General features: G+C 39.0%; 2 protein-coding genes across 3 annotated transcripts; both read left to right on the forward strand.

The window, feature by feature from the left end:
• Nucleotides 1-996: 996 nt before the first annotated feature.
• On the forward strand, nucleotides 997-6,526 carry LOC143629491 (fatty acid amide hydrolase-like). Of its 2 annotated transcripts, none has more exons than XM_077098761.1 (21): nucleotides 997-1,100; nucleotides 1,180-1,264; nucleotides 2,411-2,520; nucleotides 2,608-2,668; nucleotides 2,781-2,968; nucleotides 3,043-3,172; nucleotides 3,996-4,073; nucleotides 4,161-4,308; nucleotides 4,390-4,502; nucleotides 4,586-4,661; nucleotides 4,736-4,807; nucleotides 4,936-4,987; nucleotides 5,097-5,177; nucleotides 5,259-5,342; nucleotides 5,414-5,517; nucleotides 5,589-5,681; nucleotides 5,768-5,836; nucleotides 5,933-5,997; nucleotides 6,079-6,140; nucleotides 6,232-6,327; nucleotides 6,409-6,526. In XM_077098761.1, the coding sequence occupies exons 2-21, from the start codon at nucleotides 1,186-1,188 to the stop codon at nucleotides 6,466-6,468; spliced, it is 1,821 nt and encodes a 606-aa protein (XP_076954876.1). In that variant the 5' UTR covers nucleotides 997-1,100; nucleotides 1,180-1,185; the 3' UTR covers nucleotides 6,469-6,526. The 2 variants fall into 2 exon arrangements, with proteins under 2 accessions (XP_076954876.1, XP_076954874.1); XM_077098759.1 differs by having other exon boundaries at nucleotides 1,186-1,264.
• A 1,791-nt stretch (nucleotides 6,527-8,317) lies between these two features.
• On the forward strand, nucleotides 8,318-10,164 carry LOC143629433 (transcription factor bHLH19-like). The gene is made up of 3 exons (XM_077098709.1): nucleotides 8,318-8,852; nucleotides 9,517-9,858; nucleotides 9,942-10,164. The coding sequence occupies exons 1-3, from the start codon at nucleotides 8,421-8,423 to the stop codon at nucleotides 10,014-10,016; spliced, it is 849 nt and encodes a 282-aa protein (XP_076954824.1). The 5' UTR covers nucleotides 8,318-8,420; the 3' UTR covers nucleotides 10,017-10,164.
• Nucleotides 10,165-23,773: the final 13,609 nt, after the last annotated feature.

A 23,773-nucleotide genomic window follows, 5' to 3' on the forward strand; every position in this document is an offset into this window, starting at 1 on the left:
CATTATTATCTTCTCCACCATATACTTATTCTCACGCCGGAGAGTTACCCCAAAGAGGACCCCTCTGTCCCTTTCTGAGGGGTAAGTTAACGGCGTTGTTCATTTTGTAGGTGGAAGAACACAAATCCAGAAGAACCATCGGTGAAATAGTACAATCAGAACCCGAGGAAAGTAGATCTGCTACCAGTGAGTAGATCCACGTTTCTTCAATTCTATTTTATTATAAGCTAAGGTGCTTCTCAGTTAAAAGACACCACTTCCACCAATCTTTTCTTCATCATTATCTCGTTTCGTGATATCAAACAAATAATGTGATGAATTTCATATAAAAATACGTGATTTTATGGTCTTATGTTTTGTAACGAAACTTTAAAAGCTTACATAAATACAATAATAACAACAAAATAAAAGAAAATAAAAAAAAAAAGAAAAGGTTTGATTTGATTTAACAAGTGAAGATCTTTTTTTTTGAACGGCCAATTAAGTAACGCCGGGTACTCCGTACGCGGCCCCCATTGGCTAAAGGTAGCCCGAGCCGGCCACTAGTCCGGAAGGACGAAGCCCCTAGCAGTCCACCTATTGAGGGATTCACCGGATAAAACCCGACCCCCACGCCCGCCAAACGGCACGACAGCGAGGAGCCGGTAAAACCGGGTGAGATCAGGACTCGAACCCTGGCAAGACAGGGTCATCCCTCATATCTCCCATATAAGTTGGTGATAGTGAGGTTTAAACCCCCTGCCTCTCACTTATAAAGTGAATACTTTACCATTGAACCACAACCAACTTATTATCAAGTGAATCTAAAATATAGATTCATAAGGGTTTGTATTATAGAGCTTGTGACTTATTGTGTGACAAAAATAATAAATCTCAATAAATATAGTCAAAGAGTGGGTGCAGCTGCCGCCCGAATCAATTCATTCAATGAAATAGGATTAGCTAAACGACGTCGTATACTAGTTATAAATATAATAATACTAATAATATTCACAACGAAGCATTATTGGCATTCGTCAATGTGACCGATCATCGTCACATCATCAACGTAAGATCCTAAGTTCACCTTCCTTGGATTTCTCGCTGTCGGTGCATCAACTGTAAGTTTTTTCATGTTTAAATAATAAAGTATTATATAAGTGGTATGGATGCACACCTGATGTTTGATGAAATGCTCAGGTGAAGATGGGGAAGAAAAGAGCCATGTTACCGGTTACTGAAGTTGATTTGACTACTGTCCAGTATGATCCTGCAGATATTGAAGGTCATTTTTTTTATTTGTACTACTTTCCTTTTTAGGACTGGCAAACGAGTCGGACGGGTTATAACGGGTTGATTAAGAAAAAGAGTTATTTTGGTTCGAGTCAGAACGGGTTTTGGGTTAGTATGGAGTTGGGTTGGAACGGGTTTTGAGTCAAAACTGGCCGGTTAAAAAATGGTTATGCGCACAGAATTGGTTACGCGTGTTTAGTGTTCGGCTGCCCAAATCGCTCATTGCTCAAACTTGCTTGCTGCTCGCTCGGATGTTGCTTGGAAAATGCTAGCTCGTTTTTTTCCGCTCGGTTGTTAACTAGCCCATTCACTCGGTTCGGTTTGTAAACGAGCAAAGCAACGAGCAAGCGTCCTCTTGGTTCAGTTCGGCTTGAATATTTTTAATTCGAATATTTAGTTTGTTTTTATAATTATATTGAATATTGAAATATTGAATATCAAATATAATTAGTTTTTAATAATCGAATATCTTCAAGTACTTTAAATAATTAATAAGTAAAAAATAATTATATTTAGTATTCAGTTTTTCAATATTCAAGATAATTATAAAAACAAATTATATTATTTTTTAATTATTAATTGTTTTATATACATTATATCCAACTTCAAACTTCAATTTTATAAAAATTTACAAGTTACCACTAGTTTTTCTAAAAACGACTAATTTGTTTTCGCTCGTTTTGTTGTTTTTCTAAAAACGACTAGTTTTTAAAGGTAAAAAGTAATGCCCATAAACTCGCTCGATACCGCTCGGAAAATGCTCGCTTGATTTTCGCTCGTTTGATTTTGGCTTGGTTCGATTTTGAGCCAATCGGTTCGGTTCAATTTGTAAACAAGCCAAGCAACGAGCAAGCCCTCGCTTTGTTCGGCTTGACTCGTGAACAACCCTAGTTTAATGCCAGCTACGCACGTTCTGGTGTCGGTTACACATGTTTAAATGCTGGCTACGCATGTTTAATTCCGGTTACGCATGTTCAGGCGTCCGTTACACATGCAGAGCTGATTATGCGTAGCGGATCGAGAATCACGCGTCGCCACCTAACACGCTTACGCGTTCAAAGAAATCATTTTGTTGTTTTTGTGATTTATTGTGAAATTAATTAATTTTTTTTTGTTCTAATTGATGTGTTTACTGCAGCTCCTTATATAAGTGGGTTATTGCTGAAGTTATTTGTAAAGTTAGTTGAAATGCCCTTACTTGGTTCTTTAATCATGAGCCAGTTGAAGAAACAGAACAAAATTGATCAGGTGTGTTCTAGTTCTGATATATATGAATGTGTATATATGTTGTGATTATTGTTTTTTATTTGCATTTGTACATTGGATGTTAAACAGATGTTGAGAGATACTGTGATACCAGAGCCACCAATGTTCAGGCCTGAGTTCCCTCCTCAAGGTTTAACTTTCGTTCATTTAAACGTTTTAACTCGTTAAAGTGGATGTAAAATGGTTTCTTATTCACACACACTAATCACATAATCTATCAATTTTTTGGTTAATGATCTTAGAACAAGAACCTGGGGTGGTTTTTCTCAAAGAAGATGGAAAAGCTGAAGACCGAGTTGACTCAGCCGTGAAATGTCTTCCTCATTATGATTCAGACAGCAATCACAGTTCTGAATCGAGTCCATTTCGATACTGGAAAATTCGTGATTATGCATATTCTTACAGACACGGGCTTGCTACCCCATCAAGTGTAGGTCAACTAAAGTCAACGCATATTTTATTCCATTTTGTTCTAATAAAAGGTGATTATATTTCTTTTAACAGGTGGCAGAACATGTCATCTCTGCAATTGAAGAGTTCAGCAATAAGAAACCCCCGACACCTTTATTGATTTCGTTTGATCCTGAAGATGTTAGAAAGCAAGCAGCAGCTTCCACACAACGGTTTGAAGAAGGTAAATTTCATTTCATATTGAAATTATTATTTCACGTATTTTCATTGTAGGCTTTCTTTTTTAAAAAATTACACATATGACCCATTTGAGATGAAAATGTATCATACGAGTTGTTATAAACCAATTTTTGGGCTTTTGAAAACCATTTGGTTTTGTTTTTTCCGTTTTCACAATGGGTTCAGCCCGGTTTCAGTTTTTCCGGCTTACCATTTGGGCTTGAAGATTTTGGGCCTAAATTTTTTTGTTAGTTGATGATTAATTGATCCTAAACTTTTTGGGTTACGCCATTTATTACTTTCCTATATATTACTAACCGGTTTTTTCGGTTCAGTTCAGTTTTTTTTTTCGGGTTTTGGTTAATGCAACAACGAAACCGGACCAAAAAGTCGGTTTTTTAAAAACACAAAACCAAACTGTCAGTTTTTTTATAGGGTTCAGTTATGTCAGCTATTCCGGTTACGGTTCGCTTATTTTGGTTTACCATTTGGGCTTGAAAATTTTAGCCCCAAACATGTCCACAAATAATGAATTTGGGCTTGAAACTTTGGGCTTGAATTTTTTTTTTGTTAACTAATGATTAATTGATTATTACACTTTTGGACCTGATATTATTTGGGTTACACCATTTATTACTTTCTTATAATTTACTTAAATTCGACTTTTTTCGGTCCAGTTCATTCCAATCGGTCTTTTACGAAACATAAAACCAAACTGTTGATTTTTAATTGGGTTAGGTTATTTCAGTTCGGTTTGTCGGTTATTCCGGTTCGGTTATTTTGGTTTCGTGCACCTTTGATTTCATATTGTTTTATGGGTCGTGCAGGAAAGCCGTTGTCAATATTAGATGGTATCTTTGTGGCAATAAAGGATGACATAGATTGTTATCCTCATCCATCTAACGGTATATTACACGCATCCGACTTTTAACTTATCTAAATATTCTTCATTATTTCATTAATCATCACTATCTAAAGTTTCCAATAAACAGGCGCAACAACATGGTTACACGAGGTAAGAGAAGTTAAAAAAGATGCAGTTTCTGTATCAAGGTTAAGAAGTTGCGGGGCAATATTAGTTGGAAAAGCCAATATGCATGAATTAGGCATGGGAACTACTGGAAATAATCCAAACTATGGGTAGGTTTTATAACATACAATTAATAGTCAAACATATGTAGACCACACAGACGGATACTAATATAGATATTTGCCTGACAGAACTGCTAGAAATCCACATGATCTGGAAAGATACACAGGTGGATCTTCATCAGGGCCTGCAGCTATTGTAGCTTCGGGAATATGTTCAGCTGCATTGGGAACAGATGGCGGAGGTTGTAATTTGTAATGTTGTATATATGTCACAGTAGCATTTGAATAAGATTTTTAAGTGATAAAAGTTAATTTAAAATTACAGGTTCAGTTCGTATTCCTTCTTCTCTTTGTGGTATCGTGGGATTGAAAACGACATATGGGCGTACAGACATTAGAGGGTAATTCAATTTGGTAGATTTTTTGTGGTCAAATGGTCATCTTAACAAGTAGTTTATTTGTTCCTATTCTGCAGTTCTTTATGTGATGGAGGGACTGTTGAAATTATAGGTCCACTTGCATCCAGTGTTGAAGATATCATACTCGTGTATATATTCGTTTATATTTACCTTTTATATTGATTATTGTTTATTATTATTATTATTATAATTATTATCATTTTATTGTAATTATTATTATTATTTTTATTTTTATTATTATCATCATCATCTACAGATATGCAGCAATCTTAGGATCCTCTCCTTCTGACAAAATCAGTCTGCGTCCAGTAAGCTTAATATGTTTTTCTTGATCGATTCACAGTTTTCAGTTATTTTACAATTAAAGTAACGAAGGTTCTCTATATTCTGAAATTATATATGTTTTTCTGTCTGCAGTCTGTCCCTTGTTTGCCTGATTTATCGTCACACGAGAATTCCAATATTCTAGGATCGTTGCGGTTCGGAAAGTACACTGAGGTGGGCCCCACTATAAATATCTGGTCTACTTTTATAAACATTTAGTGGACACAAGTACTCACTTTGTAAACTGTTGTGCAGTGGTTTAATGATGTTTTCTCACCTGATATCTCAAATAAATGTGAAGACGCGCTTAATACGTTTTCAGAAACTCATGGTTGCAAAGTAAGTATGTAACATATAAGCTATTTTATATTTGTATTTATGTTTTATTATTTGTATATTTGTGGTTGAAGGTTTCAGAAATCGTGATACCCGAGCTTGATGAGATGCGAACGGCACACGTTGTATCAATCGGTTCTGAAGCAGCAACCTCATTATCTCCTGATCTTCAGGATGGGTATGCCTATTTATATTATAATATTTTATAAAAATAGTTTCAGCGGGTTATTAATATTTCACTGTTTATAGAAAGGGTGGAAGACTCACTTTGGACTCGCGCATTAATTTAGCACTTTTTAATTCATTCTCGGCTTCAGATTATGTTGCTGCTCAACGTCTCAGGTGGGCTACTGATTTATTTTAAAAGCCGAAAAGTTTATCTTATAAAGTTATTTTCATTAATAATAAATGTGTTTATATGACTGTAGGCGCAGGCTTATGCACTATCACATGGAGATTTTCAAGAATGTTGATGTCATTGTTACTCCAACCACCGGGTATTTTTTTAATATATCTCTATATTTTTTTATAAATCTAATGGCAAAATATCTTATTGTTATCATGAGGTTTAATAGTTAGTTTATACTTTTTAGCATGACAGCTCCTGTAATTCCCAAAAGTGCACTTAAGTTGGGCGAGTCAGATATAAAAGTTACAGGTGACTTGACCAAGAAAAAGTCAAACTGGTGTTGTTGACCGTCTTTCATGCAATCTGATAAATTTTTATGGTGAATTTCAGGCAATCTGATGCGTTTTATCATAGCTGCAAATCTTCTTGGGCTTCCGGCTATTACTGTTCCTGTAAGTATAGTTTCATTTTATATCTTATAATCAAATTTTTTTTATCTAATTTGTAGTAATAAATTGTTTTTAAATCTTGACTAATGTCTAGGTTGGTTATGATAAGCAAGGGCTTCCAATAGGATTGCAGATTATAGGCCGTCCGTGGGGCGAAGCTACAATATTGCGTTTGGCTGCTGCGTTCGAGGTATTTATAGAAAATATTTGTTTTTCTTAACTTTGATTTATCATTTTGTTTGAAAGTTTAAACACCTTTGTTTATTTTCAGGGACTGCGTGTGGAGACGAAGCAGCCTGCATTGTATTTTGACATTTTAAAAAGAAACTGAGATGCAGTCTGCAGGGATGTGTTATAGATTCTTGTTGGAAAGTTTATTGTTTGGGATGCAAAGATTGTTTGAAGTTTGAACAACATTATCCTTCTCGTCTACATAGAAAAATTAATGCATTACTCATTGTTATCTTGTTGATATGATACGACTAATCAATCAAACTCAATTGCATAAGTGCTTCTATTGTGAGGAGAATTTGATCTGTTTATGTATTGTGCTTAAATAGGTTGAATGACGAATGGTTCTTTCTGGTCAACTTAACTTGTAAGTTTAAACGTGCATCAAAATTAATCTGTTTTAATCCTTTATTCAACTCGTCGAATTGAAATTTTTTAGCTTTTTAACGAAGGTTGGTAACAACAAGCTGAGAAACCACAACTGTAACAAACGATACAGTGCAATGTAATTTATGTCTTATGAAAAATGATGTTTATAACCTTTGTCATGAAAATAATGATTGACAGATTTAAGTCGTGTTAAAAATATGTTTGAAATGTTTATTGGCAGGGAGATAATTTGGGCATACTAAATATGTATAAACATTTAACTATATGATACAATTTACTAAAAGAAAACTGAATTTTTAATAATACAAACAATAACTCATTAATGACAATTCATATTGTCAATTAAAATAATAATACTTTAAACTTTTACTTTTGCTGTCAATAGCAATCCCACTCACATAATGATCATAAATTAAAACTTGATTTCTACTCAATTCACTAACAGTGATTATTACAAGCTAAATTAGGTGACATCTTACTTGTAAGCAAAATCAAGTGAGAATCAATCAAAGTGTAAATATTTGAAGTTACAAGTAATACTGGTAAAATTGGCAGTATATATTATTATCGGTAAGTGAGACACTGTTTTTAACTATATTTGTACATAGGCTGGTTTCTTGAGCTAATACGGATCAAAAACCGAAAATTCAGTTTTGGAATTTAAAACCACTTGGTTTAGGTTTTACCATTTGCGCTTAAATTTTTCAGCCGAAAATAGTTTGGCCCAAAATAATAAATTAGGGCCTAAATATTTTTGTTAGCTAATTGTTAATTGATTATTATACATTTAAGTTAAAATATTTGGATAACACTATTTATTAAATTCTTATAAACTAATTTAAATTCAAAAAAAAAATGAAAACCCAAATTCGGTTCAGTTACTACAAAAACGTAAAACCAAACCGTCAACTTTTATCAGGGTTCGATTTTTACTAAAGCATAAAACAAATTTTCTGTGTTTGTTTAGAGTGTTAAAATCCAATTTCGGAATATTATTATGCATTATTAATTTATTATTATTGTTATTAATTTATTGCAGGGGATCGGGTTTTATCCGGTGAATCCCTCAACAGGTGGACCGCTAGGGGCTCCGTCCTTTCGGACTAGTGGCCTGCTCGGGCTACCTTTAGCCAATGGGACCGCGTACGGAGTACTCGGCGTTACTTAGCTGGCGTTAAAAAAAATATTATTGTTATTATTATGTGAATGTAATACGACAAAGTGTGCGTCCCTTCCCGGTGATTGTGGAGTGTTGTTTAAGGTCGGTGGGAAACATTCTTGGTGGCTTACTTACCTTACACCCTGTACTCTCCGACATTAGAATCCCATTTCAACGTATTAATTATCAATCATTTACCCATTCATTTTAATATAATATACTATTTGATGCAAACGTGCAGGTCCCAGGTTTAGGTGTAATGTGGATAACAGGTTTAGTATAAAACCACTCCAAAGATTATAAAGCTCTCATCTTTTTATTGGCTTCTCATCATAAACCTTAATAGGATTCAATAACATCGTGTTTCTGTGTTTAATTATCAAAAAACAAGGTGGGTTTTCAAGTTTATTTTGTGTTGGGTCAGTTTGCACACCAGGTGTTTGTTAAATTGCCTAAGAGAGCCCGTTCGCCACGTTTCGGGTTTCTTTTCGTTATCATAATCAATGGAGGAGGATTCGTGTTTTGATTTCCAGTGGCCGGTTGATTCGGTTAACGATCACCTGACTTCAATGACAGCAGTGGAAGATGACAGACACCTTATGTTTGGATACTATGATCCGGTTATGGAACCGCCTTCGAGGCCCGCTAAACAGCTCAAAACATACACAGGTGATCAGTCGTTGGTGAATTGGAATGTGAATTATGGAAGTGATTGCAATAACTTATCGTCTTCGCATTCTGGAAACCAAAATTGTTATGTTTTCAACAATGATTTTGAAGGTGGAAGTGGTGGTGCAAATGTGACATCTGCAAAGAATACTAGTAGTACAAGAGTTGCTCCATATCAAGATCATATATTGGCTGAGAGAAAGAGGAGAGAGAAGCTCAGTGAAAAGTTCATAGCACTCTCTGTTCTACTCCCTAACCTCAAGAAGGTAAAAAAGCTTAAATTTTTATTACTTTCTTGATTGTTATTATAGTTTCTATTTTAGAAGATTCAATATAAGTTGAGTAATTCTGCAAATTTGTAATTGATGGTTACCTGTTTCCTCTAGGGTTGTGCAGGAAACCGTAATAATCAAACTGTAACCGGAATAACATAACCCAATAAAGTACCGACAGTTTGGTTTTATGTTTATTTTTAAACCGATTCTTCGGTTCAGTTTTGCTATCAACTAAAAACCGAAAAAACCAGTTTTAAGTTATTTACAAGAAATTAATTAATGGTGTAGCCCCAAATTTTTAAGTCCAAATGTCTAATAATCACTTAATTGTTAGTTAACAAAAAAAAAATTTAGGCCCAAGACCATTTTTTTAGGCTCAAAGTTATTATGCCCAAATGGTAAAACCGAAACCATCCGGTTATCAGAAACCGAATTTTCAGTTTTTGTTTAGTATGAGACCAAAACCGGCACATGGATAACCGTAGTTACTTTATTGCCCTTGTTGCATGATCATATATGATATAGCTTTTGGTTTCCAAAATGAAGGGTATATAAGACATTTAGTTTTTACTCACACCGGGCTTAACTTTTCTTGGATGAATCATGGGTGCAGTATTTTCTCATAATTTTCATGTTATGATTTTATGAATGACAGATGGATAAGGCTACTGTTCTTGGAGATGCAATCGAGTACATGAAAACCTTAAAAGAGAAAGTGAAGACACTCGAGGAGCAAACCTCGAAGACACCAAACCTAGAATCTAAAAGATTTGAGATGTCTTCATCAGATGAGATCATCTCATGTTTTTCAGAACAATACCCTGAAATCAAAGCTCGGTTTATAGGCAACGATGTTTTAATAAGAATCCACTGTGAGAATAAACCAGGATTTTTAGAAAAAACATTAGCTGAAATAGAGAAGCTAAACGTAACTGTGATCAACAGCAATGCTTTTATCTTTGCCAACTCCATGCTTCATATCACTGTTACTGCCCGGGTAAAGATTTGACTTTTTGATTTTTATATCGTGTGTTTGTGTTTTGATGTGATTTAATTGAGCCCATGTTTTATTTTTCACAGATGGATAAAGATTTGACGATGACAGTGAAGGATTTGGTAAGGAATTTACACTTGGGTCTCAAACAATTCATGTGAAGATTAAAAAGGCGGCTTTTTTCTATGGTTGACTTTGTTGACCTTTTTAACAAATCCTCTTGCTGTAAAGAGGTAATCGTATGGCTAGATGTACATATGTAGGCATTCTTTGTTCAACTTCTTTTTCATTATTATCTCAGATTTTTTTATATATGGGACACACTCACACACAAGGTTTTTAATTTATATCAGTCAGTCATTTGTAAATAGTGTTTTAAAGGCCTTTGGAGTATCTTGTGGGTTGTGTTTTTGTCTTTTGAAATATGTTTGCATCCAAATGATAAGCAAGTTCCAAAGAATAGTGAGTACACAGCGAATGCATCGCGCACGTGTACATGCCTTGTTTAATTTACGTTTACATGTTGTATCAAGGGTAATATGGTCTTTTCAACGTTATTTACTTAGATTGCGTTATGGTTCAGTTGTGTATATTCATTGCGGTTTTGTATCCAAGTCAGTGGCAAATCTTATGTACTACCAGTTGTAACGTGTAACGACGCTTATTGTGTTCCTGGATTATGTTTTTGGTTAAACCAGAAAGGAATACATTATAGAATGCCTGAGGGTACATGGTAGACACAGACTTGTTAAAGGCTGATTATATCATTAAAAGCATCATTAATATGATAAATGTTGCGTTATTAAAAAAGTAATGATTGCGTAGTTGAATGGTGCAGATTGGCACCCTGTTTCATCCGCGGGGCGTACAGTGATTCATGTGACCGTCAGTTATGACTTGACACATGTGAAGGTTGATATAAATCTGAATCTATGCCGGGTTAGATGTATAGGATAAGGTTCAGTTATCCCGTTTAGTCTAAATTAGTAAATTTGAATGCTTAAGTGCAGTGTTAAGCATATTAATGAACTTCTAAACAAAAGTTAAGCTGTTAAGACCTATTAACACATCATGTCCTACATGTTTATACTTATTAACAACCTACCTTTACTAGGGCTGGTGCATGTTTAACATAGCCATATTGGCAATGCATATATGTCAACCATAAGTACCAAAGGGTTTGTAATATAGTGATGTGAAGATGTGTACATAATGATGTTTCTTCCTAAGTGGTTGCGGGTTATAGTCTCGTTATGAACAAAGGTGTAGATTTAGGAGCAAACTACAGTGTGTGTGAGTTAATTACATAATTGTTCCAAAAAATAAGATCAACTAAGTTTCAATATTATTAAAATATGCTCGTAATATGAGTTAAGTGTCATTTTAGTATCAGTGTTTTATTCAATTACGCAACTTTAGTATCATTTTCAAATTTATTGCAAATGGTTACTTCACGTTTCTAAAACTTACCATTTTAGTATCATTTTAATGCCGGTTTCATGTTAACAATACCGATTTAATGTTGGGGACGGTCTTGTAAACTGTTTGGAGTTGGCCGGAAAAAACAACAAGCTCGTCGACGACGGAGATGCTTTGATCGGCAATACGGGAAAGGCGGAAGAGAACTGGATTGGGATTCTTATTTTTTGAAAATTGCACAAAGGCCCCTTTACTTTTAAAGGAGTTTATATTTTAATTTGTTTTTTTCAACCTTCTATTGTTTATAAATAAAATTACTAATTTACTGTAACATCTGCCCCGATCCGACCCGACCCAGGTACCCGTTTCTCTGATCCGATCTCTTTCTTTTATGATTTAATATTTATTTATACTTATATTTTACTTTTAATAAAAATAATATACTTTTCCTTTCCGCCTCTTCCTCTCCGCCGTCCCGTCCCTCTCCTTCTCTCTTTCCGCCTTCTTTTCCCTCTTGTCGCCGTCCCGCCCTTACGCCTTGATTCCCTCTTTTTCTTCTAACTCTTTGCTTGTCCTTTGTTCCTTCCCGCCTAAGGTTGTCTGCGCAGCTCCACGCGCCAGACTCCCTTACAAGGAATCCTGCGTGAAGACCACCTGTACAGCGATTCGCGAGACGAACTCTTCTCGCAGCGCGCTAAGAATTGTAATTCTTCTCGCAGCGCGCTAAGAACGGTAGTTCTTCCCGCGACGCGCTAAGGATTTGTAGTTCTTCTCGCAGCGCGCTAAGAATCGTAGTTCATCCCTCGACGCGCGAAGAATTATAGTTCTTCCCGCGGCGCGCTAGGAATTGTAGTTCCTCCCGCGGCGCGCTAAGAAATGTGATTCTTCCCGCGGCGCGCCTTAGCCTTCTCGCGCTAAACCCTTTGAGTTTTCTTCTGTTTAATCTAGCCGTTTGCTTTTGTGTTGTCTTATCTTTTGTGTTGTTGACCTAATCTGCTTTATGTCTGAAAAGCCACTTTTGGCGCAGCATGCGCACCAACCCCATTGGTTGGCAGAAAAAGTGACTGACATAATCTTTTGAGATCTGCTTTTGCCATGCTTGACCAGTACTTTATCTGTCCTCTCCCTTGCCTTTTTCTGAATCCTGTCAGCCTTTTTCTCTTTTTCCCTGCTACCATATCTTTTGATATCTTTACTTTTCAGAACTTTTTACTGTTGATATCTTTTCTTTTACTTTTGGAGATCTTTTCTAGGGTTTGTGTCCCCTAGGGTTTGCCTATATATAGTACTATTTTCTTAACACTTCACACTACACTTATTCTCTTCCTCCCTTTTTGCTCTCTGCCGTTGTTCTTCAGCCGCCTCCCTCCTCTCTTGCCTCCGTCTTCCTCCCTGTTCTGCCCTGCTTTTCCGGTAATATATATATATAATAATTAACTTATTAATTATGCTAACTTATAATCAAGACTTAAAACCGATCGTTAAAACAATAATCTTATTTATAGGTTAACTTGTGCTTGTTTAAAGTTGGTTCTTGCTTTATCTTACACCGCATCGTTTATCAAGTGAGTAATCTCGTACCTAATCCCTTTTTGCTTTTAATGTTTTGGGATGTTCATGTGTTCATACAAACTTAGTCTTAAACTTGTTTATGAGCTTTAGTCGCGCAGTATCCCATGTGTTGAGGACGTTTACTTGGCTGTTTATTTGTATGTGTGTATCATTAACCGCTTTGTTCGGCCTATTCCGCAGTTTTCATGGATCCATTAGATGAACACGGGAGACCTATCGTTTACGGTTTTCTTTGTTTACACTTGCACAGATGTTTTCTCGTTTTTGTGCTCAATTGGGAGCACGGATTGAACTATGAACTATGAGCTATGATCTATCTAGGCTTGATCACAATCTGATTGCACCCTTGTTAAACACCAGACATACACGTGTTGCGCGCAGATTTATTGTTATCTATGTATTGTATTAAACTTGATTTCTCACCAACACGCAAGTGTTTGACGTTTATTTTAACACATGTTCAGGTTTGCAGTAGCTGTTTTGGAGCTTGTGGACACGTAGGAAGTTTTCTTTATTTTTGACCTAGATTAAAATGTATCAAGACAAGTTATTGCTGTTCGGATATTATGATTTATAATATATTGATTTATGTTGATTTATATTTGTGTTTGCTTTGCGCGTGCGCGAATGAATGTATTTATTAAATATTGACACCCAATAGTGTCACGAGAAATGAAACAATATGTGGCGCCCCGATGTATAATCCGCCTTTGGTCGGGGTGTTACAGATTGGTATCAGAGCTCGTTGACTTTAGGATAGGTGGTTAGACGTAACGGCCTAGAATACCTAAGAGTCCCTTCTCGCGCATGAGAGAAATCTCATGTTTGCGCGCTTATTGTTAATTACTCGTTATTTATGAATATGCTCGCGCTTGCGCAGTATATGATTTTATGTTTTATTTCGCGATATTTCGATTTTTGTTGAATTTCGATTTTTATTGATTTTACTTACATATTCGTTTGTTGGGATTGAAAATCCGAAAAGTCATGGTGATACATGAATAGTTGATTTTCAATTTCCATTTACGATTATGATCTGAGGTTGGAGACTTGAAAAGTCATGGTGATACATGAATTGTCAACCTCCAATACTCATTTTCTTGTATGTTTTATATTGAGGATTGAAAAGTCATGGTGATACATGAATCGTCAATCTCCAATACTCGTCTGCTCGTATATTTTAAATTGGGAATTCGGAAAGTCATGGTGATACATGAATTGTCGATTCTTGATTCGAATTTGTTACCTTTATTAAGTCTGCATTTAGGGTCATTTATTTTACTTTAACTTTTGACAGTAACTGACTCCGTGAAACCAAGCTTTTCGAGGTTATACTTTGCGCTAAAACCAAGATATTAACTAAAATTAAAATTTTTATAGAATGCCTCCGCTATCTCGCCGATTTCAGAGAAGAGAAGCCTCGCGCATGCGTAGACAGCAACGTTCCCAGGAAATGGCCGCCGCAATAGCCCAAGCTTTGAGCCAAAACAATACCAACACCTCCAGTTATAACATTAAGTCCTTTAACGCGGGTAACCCTCCAAAGTTCACAGGTCTTGAAGGAGCCACCGTGATGCTCCAATGGCTCGAGAAAATAGAAAACACTTTCCTCCATACCCAATGCCCCTCAGACAGACGAACCCTATATGCTTCCAGTGTCCTGGAATCCAGAGCGCTTACATGGTGGAATGGAGTAGCTCATGCGCGTGGCGCAGAAGCTGCTTCTAGCATGCCCTGGGAGGAATTCAAGGAAATTCTTACGCGAGAATTCTGCCCTCCCAACGAAGTTAAGCGCCTGGAGGAGGAATTTTGGAATCTTAAGCAGTACAGCGGTGAAGCGCGCGAGTACGCAACGCGCTTCCACGAGCTAAGCTTACTGGTCCCTCACCTTGTTACCCCTTCACGCCGAGCAATCGAGAAATTCCTTGGGGGTCTCCCCATGGAAATTCAAGATTCTGTATGGGCCAGAAACCCAGTTACCCTCTCTGACGCCATCGAGTTGGCCGCTGTGCTCAGCGACAACCATGTCAGAACAGGAACCCTGTTCTTGCGGGGAACTGAGAAGACCAAACTCACCAAGACTGTCCCTGAACCAACAGAAACCAAACCTGAACCCTCAAACCGTAACAACCTCAAGCGCAGGCGCAAGGCCTATGCGCTTACCAACCCGCCCATTGTCCAGCAACCCATCTACCAACCTCCAGTTTACGCGCCTAACCCACTGTCAGCCTACCCAACACCTCCTGTAGTCCACAACTATGCCTTAACCAATCCAGCACTCCCTGCCCCGCCTCCTAAGAAACCTTACACAGGAACCCAACCCTTTTGCCCAACCTGTAGACTTCACCACCCAACTCAGACCCCGTGTCGACAATGTAACCGATGTGGCCGCGTTGGTCACTCAGCCGAATACTGTAGAGTCCCTCCCGCCTAGAGGTGTTCAAAAAAACCGGTTACGGAACCGGTTTGGCCGGTTCAACCGGAAACCGGTTTTTTAAAAACCGGTTTTTTTAAAAACCGGTTTGACCGGTTTACGTAACCGGTTTACGTATCGGTTATACGTTTTGGAGCCAAAACCGGTTTTATAACCGGTTTTTTTTATAACCGGTTTTTTTTAATAACCGGTTATTAAAAAACCGGTTAACCGGTTTTTAAAATAACCGGTTTATTACCGTTATAAAAAAAACCGGTTAACCGGTTTTTTAATAACCGGTTAACCGGTTAAACCGGTTTTCGAACGTTACCAAACGGCTTTATAGCCGTTTTTTTTTTTTTTTTGACCGTTTTTTAGCCGTTTTTTTTTTGTTTTTTTACCATTTTACCCCCACAAACATCTATATATAGTTTAGGTTGGGTATTGGTTAGATCACACTTGATTATACAACTCCAAACGCTCTAAACGTTTATTTCATACGCGATTATACAACTCCAAACGCTCTTCTTTCGTAGTCGTTTATTTCATACTCGAGTATACCACTCTTAATTCGTAGTCGATTATCATGGCCTCCCAAAGTGCTGCTTCATCGGTCAACATGGGTGCCTCGAACACGGGAGAAACCGTCGTTCGGGTCATCCCCACGAAACGAAACCAAGATATTTGGCAACATTTCGACCTATGCGAAATGTCTAACGGAACCCAAAAAGCTAGATGCAAACATTGTTTGAAGTTTTATAACAAAGAAGCAAACTCCAGTTTAAGAGCTCATGTAGAAAAGCCCTCTTGCAAGGTCTTGAAGGACGAATCCGGAAGTAGTTCGCAGCCGGAGATGACGAATCAAGGAACGGTGTTTACGTACGACCTTGAAGCGGTACGTCAACAGTTTGGCAACTTTGTGATTCAACAATCACTTCCTTTCAACCACTTCGACAACCCTCAATTCACGGAGATGATGCAAAAGTATGTTCAACCACGCTACCAACACGTAAGTCGTTCGACCCTTAGAAGAGATTGTCTTAAAGCATGGAAAAACGCTAAATCCGAACTAATTTCATACTTTTCAAACTTACAAACTGGTGTGAACTTAACAACGGATGTGTGGTCGGTACCTAATGGTTCGCCCGACTCATACATTTGTGTGACGGCTCATTGGGTTGACCCCCGGTCGTGGCAAATGATGAAACGAACCGTTGCGTTTCAATTGTTTGATTACCCGCACACGGGTAGAAATATTTTTAAACTCTTGGATAAAGTCATTCGACAATACAAGATTGAAGATAAAATCTTTTCAATATCGTTTGATAACGCGTCCAACAATACGGCCGCGGTTGGCCATTTAAAATTAAAGTATAAACCTATCTGTGATGGAGCGTTTTTTCATAGCCGATGCATTGCACATATTATCAACTTGGCCGTGCAAGATGGGTTAAACGTGATCGAAACGCAAAGAAACAATTTTAAAAGAATGTTACGAGATGTTTTTAGCAACAATTCAACATTTTCAAGATACAAAAAATTTTGTGAAGAAGCTAACTGTCAATGGTTGGGGCCTAATTGGGATTGTCCAACAAGATGGAACTCGACTTGTGAAATGTTTGAGAAAGCCATCCAACAAAAACAATCGTTAATTGCGTTTCATCAAATTTTGTCAAATAGGGGTAAATGTGCACCGTACGATCCTAGAAACTGGTTATTGATTGAGATCGTTACGGAGGTTCTTCAAATTTTTAAATCTTGCACAACTAGTTTATCCGGGGTTTACTATCCAACAAGCCCCATTGCTTTACCAAAAATTGCTGTCATGTGCACAAAGTTGACTGAAATTCATTGTAGGGGTGCACCTTATTTTGATATGGGTGCAAAAATGAAAGAAAAATTTAGAAAATATTTTCAACAACTACCCGCTGTTTTGACCTGTGCGGCTGCGTTAAACCCTTGCATCAATGTTGGTGGTGTTGAAGCTTTAATAGAAAAAATTTGTGATGAGCTAGAGTTAAACGACGATCAAAACCCCCATTATAACCAAACTTTAAAGAATGCTTTCAACACCACCTTGGCAAACATGTATGATGTTTACCTTACAAAACACGGGTCGTCTTCCCAAATTCATGACTCGTTAAGAGCTGTTGACCAATCCCAATCCCAAACCGACCTTGAAATGGGGATGTACTACATGATTTGGGAAGACGCCGGTAAACGTCAAAGGGTAAACACCCCAAGCAGTGAACTTGGAAGGTATGGTGGTACCAACTTTGTGAAACACATGACTCCGGATGAATTTAGAAGTCTTGATATGCTGGCTTGGTGGAGAGGTAAGGAGGATGAGTTTCCGATCCTCGCCGCCATGGCCAAAGATTTACTAACGGTCCAAGCTTCCACGGTAGCTTCGGAGTCTGCTTTTTCTGTTTCTGGCAGGGTTATATCGATTAGGAGGACTCGACTCACTCCACCAGCTGTAGAGATGTCGATTTGCTACAAGGATTACTTGGACTCTTTAGATAGGGCACAACATCAACGCTCACTCGAGGGGGAAATGGAGTATGAGGCGGCCTTGTATGAAGACGAGGTCAATCAAGGACACACTCAACCAATGACCGATGAAGAAGCCGCGTACGACGATTACCTAAGGAATAGCTCGGGATCGGGTAGCGAAGAAAATGAGTAACAAACATCAACTTGTTAATGTAATCGTGTCTAAGCATTCTTTAATGTTTGTATTTTTGAGTTACGAATATGCGATAACGATTTAATGTTTGTATTTTTAATGTAAAAGCTATAAATGAAAGTTATGTGTTTTTAATCTTCCAAGCAAAGAATGCTAACAACGAAACCCTAAACCCTAAACCCTAAAGCAAAAAAAAAAAAAAAAAAAAAAAAAAAAAAAAAAAAAAAAAAAAAAAAAAACCGGTTAACCGGTTAGACCGGTTATTAAAAACCGGTTGTAAAAAAACCGGTTTAATAACCGGTTCTAACCGGTTTCTAAACCGGTCCAAACCGGTTTGGCCGGTTTGAGTTTTCATTGACAAAAACCGGTTAATAACCGGTCCGGTTATTAACCGAACCGGTTTTTTTCTGGATAAAAAAAACCGGTCCGGTTAATAACCGAACCGGTTTTTTCAAAAAAACCGATTTGTGCACCTCTACTCCCGCCAATCCAATTGCGCCAATACCACCAGTCTACCCGCAGAACCCACAACCAACCTACCAAAACCCACGACCCAGGTCGTGCTATAACTGCGGTGATCCCAGTCATTTCCGGAACGCGTGCCCGAGACTACAAGTGCAGATTACACAAGCGAATCCGGTGAACCAGATTTCGAACCAAGTGACGCGTGGACGAGCTTTTAACATAACCGCGCACCAAGCGCAAGCGAATAATGACGTAGTGAATGGTACATTTTTGCTTAACGGATTTTATGCTTCTGTACTTTTTGATACTGGCGCCGATCGAAGTTTTATCTCTCGCGCCTTCGAGCAGAAGCTTGCGCGACCGCGCAACGATTTAAAAGAGAATTTTTCAGTTGAATTGGCTAACGGTGAAACTGTTTTAATTAACTCGGTGATTAAAGATTGCACGCTTAACCTTAACGAAAACGATTTTCTGATTGACCTCATCCCCATGCCTCTTGGAAGCTTTGATGTTATCATTGGTATGGACTGGCTTACGCATAATCGCGCCGAAGTTATTTGCGCCAAGAAGATGATTCGCATACCTCGAGAAAATGGTGATCTTCATATCTACGGCGAGAAACCCTCCCGCGGTCTTAAGCTTATGTCTTGCGCCGAAGCCCAAAGGCTTATGCGGAAGAAGTGTGTTGCATTCTTAGCCCATGTGGTTAAACCTGCTGAAGAGAAGAAGCTTCGCGATATCCCTGTTGTGCGTGATTTCCCTGAAGTTTTTCCTGATGATCTTCCTGGTATCCCTCCCGCTCGTGAAGTCGAGTTCCGTATTGATCTTGTCCCTGGTGCTTCCCCCGTAGCTAAATCTCCTTACCGTCTTGCGCCCGCTGAGATGCAAGAATTGGCAAGCCAACTTCAAGAGTTGACTGCTAAAGGATTCATTCGCCCTAGCTCTTCGCCCTGGGGTGCTCCGGTGTTGTTCGTTAAAAAGAAAGATGGATCGTTTCGCATGTGTATTGATTACCGCGAGTTGAACAAACTCACCATTAAAAACCGGTATCCCTTACCGCGTATTGACGACCTCTTTGATCAACTCCGAGGTGCCTCTTGTTTCTCGAAGATTGATCTCCGCTCTGGTTATCACCAGTTGCGCATCCGCGATGAAGATGTTCCGAAGACTGCTTTTCGAACTCGTTATGGCCATTTTGAATTCTTGGTCATGTCCTTCGGTTTAACCAATGCACCCGCCGTTTTCATGGATCTAATGAATCGGGTGTGTAGGCCCTTCTTGGATAAATTCGTGATTGTGTTTATCGATGATGTTCTGGTTTATTCTAAGACCAAGGCCGAGCACGAGCAACATCTCCGATTGGTATTGCAAAAGCTTAGAGCTGAACAACTCTATGCTAAGCTTTCCAAGTGTGAATTTTGGTCTGATGAAGTACAGTTTCTTGGTCATGTTGTAAACAAGATGGGTATTCATGTCGACCCATCCAAGATTGAAGCAATCAAGAACTGGTTTACGCCATCCTCTCCTTCCGAGATCCGTTCCTTTCTGGGCTTAGCTGGTTATTACCGGCGCTTCATTTCGAACTTCTCGAAGATCGCTTTGCCTTTAACAGCTCTAACGCACAAAGGTAAACCATATATTTGGGGCTCGAAGCAAGAAGAAGCCTTTCTAACGCTCAAGCGTTTGTTGAGTGAAGCTCCTGTTCTTGCGCTACCTGAGGGTAATGATGATTTTGTCGTGTATTGCGATGCATCCAACCAAGGTCTCGGTTGTGTTCTTATGCAACGAGGCAAGGTTATCGCTTACGCATCAAGGCAACTTAAGGTTCATGAAAAGAATTATACAACTCACGACCTCGAACTTGGTGCAGTTGTATTTGCCTTGAAGATCTGGAGACACTACCTTTATGGTACTAAGTGTATCCTCTACACTGACCATAAAAGCCTTCAGCATATCTTTGATCAGAAGGAACTTAACATGAGACAACGCCGATGGAACGAACTCATCAGCGATTACGATTGTGAGATCCGGTATCATCCTGGTAAGGCTAATGTGGTAGCCGATGCGCTCAGCCGAAAACCCTGCCAGCTTAACTGTATTTTGCCGCGCACGCAGCTTCACTTCGCGCCGATTCAAAGCAACCTTGAATCGCGTATTCGTGACGCGCAGCGCGCATCCATCAGTAATGGTAACCTTCGCGCCGAGTTAGCGTGTGGCGCGGAAGCGCACTTTGTCCCTAATCTGAGTGGAATTCTCTGTTATCTTAATCGCATCTGGATTCCCTTTGATGAGAATCTTCGCGCTGATATCCTGAGTGAGGCGCACAAATCTCGGTATTCTATTCATCCTGGCGCTGATAAGATGTACAAGGATTTGCGCATAACTTATTGGTGGCCCGGTATGAAAAAGGATACTGCTGTGTTCGTAGCTAAATGCCTGACCTGTTCTAAAGTAAAAGCTGAACACCAACGCCCATCTGGTTTGCTCGAACAACCAGAAATTCCTACGTGGAAATGGGAAGGTATAGCGATGGACTTTATTACCAAGTTACCTTTGACAGCAAGCAAACATGATAGCATTTGGGTAATAGTGGATCGATTGACTAAGTCTGCTCACTTTCTGCCCATTCGTGAAAACTACCGTGTTGAGCAACTCGCGCAGCTTTATGTCAAGGAAATTGTCTGCCGCCATGGTACTCCTTTGAGCATCATATCCGATCGCGATGGCCGTTTTATATCTCGCTTTTGGAAATCTCTCCAATCTGCGCTAGGAACTCGCTTGGACATGAGTACGGCATATCATCCTCAGACTGACGGTCAGTCTGAGCGAACTATTCAAACTCTTGAGGATATGCTCCGATCTTGTGTTCTTGATTTTGGAGGTAATTGGGATTCACACCTGCCTTTGATTGAGTTCTCTTATAATAACAGCTATCATTCCAGTATTGGTATGGCCCCATTTGAAGCACTTTACGGTCGTAAGTGCCGCTCCCCGATTTGTTGGAACGAAGTGGGAGAAGCTCAAATCACAGGACCCGAACTTGTTCAAGAGACAACCGATAAAATCGCCAAGATCCGTGATCATCTGCTGACTGCCAGAAGCCGACAGAAGAGTTACGCAGATCGTAGGCGAAAGCCTCTCGAATTTCAAGTTGGTGATCTTGTTCTCCTCAAAGTGTCGCCTTGGAAAGGTGTTGTCCGCTTTGGGAAGAAAGGTAAGCTTGCTCCTCGTTATGTTGGTCCATTTAAGATTCTCGCGCGTGTGGGAAAAGTTGCCTACAGACTTGACCTGCCGCCCGCGCTCAGTAATGTGCATCCAACGTTCCATGTATCCAATCTCAAGAAGTGTTTAGCTGACGAGAACCTTCACATTCCACTTGATGAAGTTCAAGTTGATGAAACTATGCATTTCGTTGAGAAGCCTGTTGAGATTATGGATCGCGAGGTTAAGCAAACCAAGCGCAGTCGTATCCCTATCGTGAAAGTTCGCTGGGAGTCCAAGCGCGGAGCCGAGTTTACATGGGAAAGGGAAGATCAAATGAAGATCAAGTACCCGCACCTGTTCTCTGCACAACCTACTTCGAGATAAATTTCGGGACGAAATTTCTTAAAGTAGGGGAGACTGTAACATCTGCCCCGATCCGACCCGACCCAGGTACCCGTTTCTCTGATCCGATCTCTTTCTTTTATGATTTAATATTTATTTATACTTATATTTTACTTTTAATAAAAATAATATACTTTTCCTTCCCGCCTCTTCCTCTCCGCCGTCCCGTCCCTCTCCTTCTCTCTTTCCGCCTTCTTTTCCCTCTTGTCGCCGTCCCGCCCTTACGCCTTGATTCCCTCTTTTTCTTCTAACTCTTTGCTTGTCCTTTGTTCCTTCCCGCCTAAGGTTGTCTGCGCAGCTCCACGCGCCAGACTCCCTTACAAGGAATCCTGCGTGAAGACCACCTGTACAGCGATTCGCGAGACGAACTCTTCTCGCAGCGCGCTAAGAATTGTAATTCTTCTCGCAGCGCGCTAAGAACGGTAGTTCTTCCCGCGACGCGCTAAGGATTTGTAGTTCTTCTCGCAGCGCGCTAAGAATCGTAGTTCATCCCTCGACGCGCGAAGAATTATAGTTCTTCCCGCGGCGCGCTAGGAATTGTAGTTCCTCCCGCGGCGCGCTAAGAAATGTGATTCTTCCCGCGGCGCGCCTTAGCCTTCTCGCGCTAAACCCTTTGAGTTTTCTTCTGTTTAATCTAGCCGTTTGCTTTTGTGTTGTCTTATCTTTTGTGTTGTTGACCTAATCTGCTTTATGTCTGAAAAGCCACTTTTGGCGCAGCATGCGCACCAACCCCATTGGTTGGCAGAAAAAGTGACTGACATAATCTTTTGAGATCTGCTTTTGCCATGCTTGACCAGTACTTTATCTGTCCTCTCCCTTGCCTTTTTCTGAATCCTGTCAGCCTTTTTCTCTTTTTCCCTGCTACCATATCTTTTGATATCTTTACTTTTCAGAACTTTTTACTGTTGATATCTTTTCTTTTACTTTTGGAGATCTTTTCTAGGGTTTGTGTCCCCTAGGGTTTGCCTATATATAGTACTATTTTCTTAACACTTCACACTACACTTATTCTCTTCCTCCCTTTTTGCTCTCTGCCGTTGTTCTTCAGCCGCCTCCCTCCTCTCTTGCCTCCGTCTTCCTCCCTGTTCTGCCCTGCTTTTCCGGTAATATATATATATAATAATTAACTTATTAATTATGCTAACTTATAATCAAGACTTAAAACCGATCGTTAAAACAATAATCTTATTTATAGGTTAACTTGTGCTTGTTTAAAGTTGGTTCTTGCTTTATCTTACACCGCATCGTTTATCAAGTGAGTAATCTCGTACCTAATCCCTTTTTGCTTTTAATGTTTTGGGATGTTCATGTGTTCATACAAACTTAGTCTTAAACTTGTTTATGAGCTTTAGTCGCGCGGTATCCCATGTGTTGAGGACGTTTACTTGGCTGTTTATTTGTATGTGTGTATCATTAACCGCTTTGTTCGGCCTATTCCGCAGTTTTCATGGATCCATTAGATGAACACGGGAGACCTATCGTTTACGGTTTTCTTTGTTTACACTTGCACAGATGTTTTCTCGTTTTTGTGCTCAATTGGGAGCACGGATTGAACTATGAACTATGAGCTATGATCTATCTAGGCTTGATCACAATCTGATTGCACCCTTGTTAAACACCAGACATACACGTGTTGCGCGCAGATTTATTGTTATCTATGTATTGTATTAAACTTGATTTCTCACCAACACGCAAGTGTTTGACGTTTATTTTAACACATGTTCAGGTTTGCAGTAGCTGTTTTGGAGCTTGTG

This window comes from Bidens hawaiensis, unplaced genomic scaffold, assembly GCF_021521415.1.
Source record: "Bidens hawaiensis isolate Kalapana, Puna unplaced genomic scaffold, B.hawaiensis_p1.1 tig00005195_1, whole genome shotgun sequence".
Lineage (NCBI taxonomy): Eukaryota > Viridiplantae > Streptophyta > Magnoliopsida > Asterales > Asteraceae > Bidens > Bidens hawaiensis.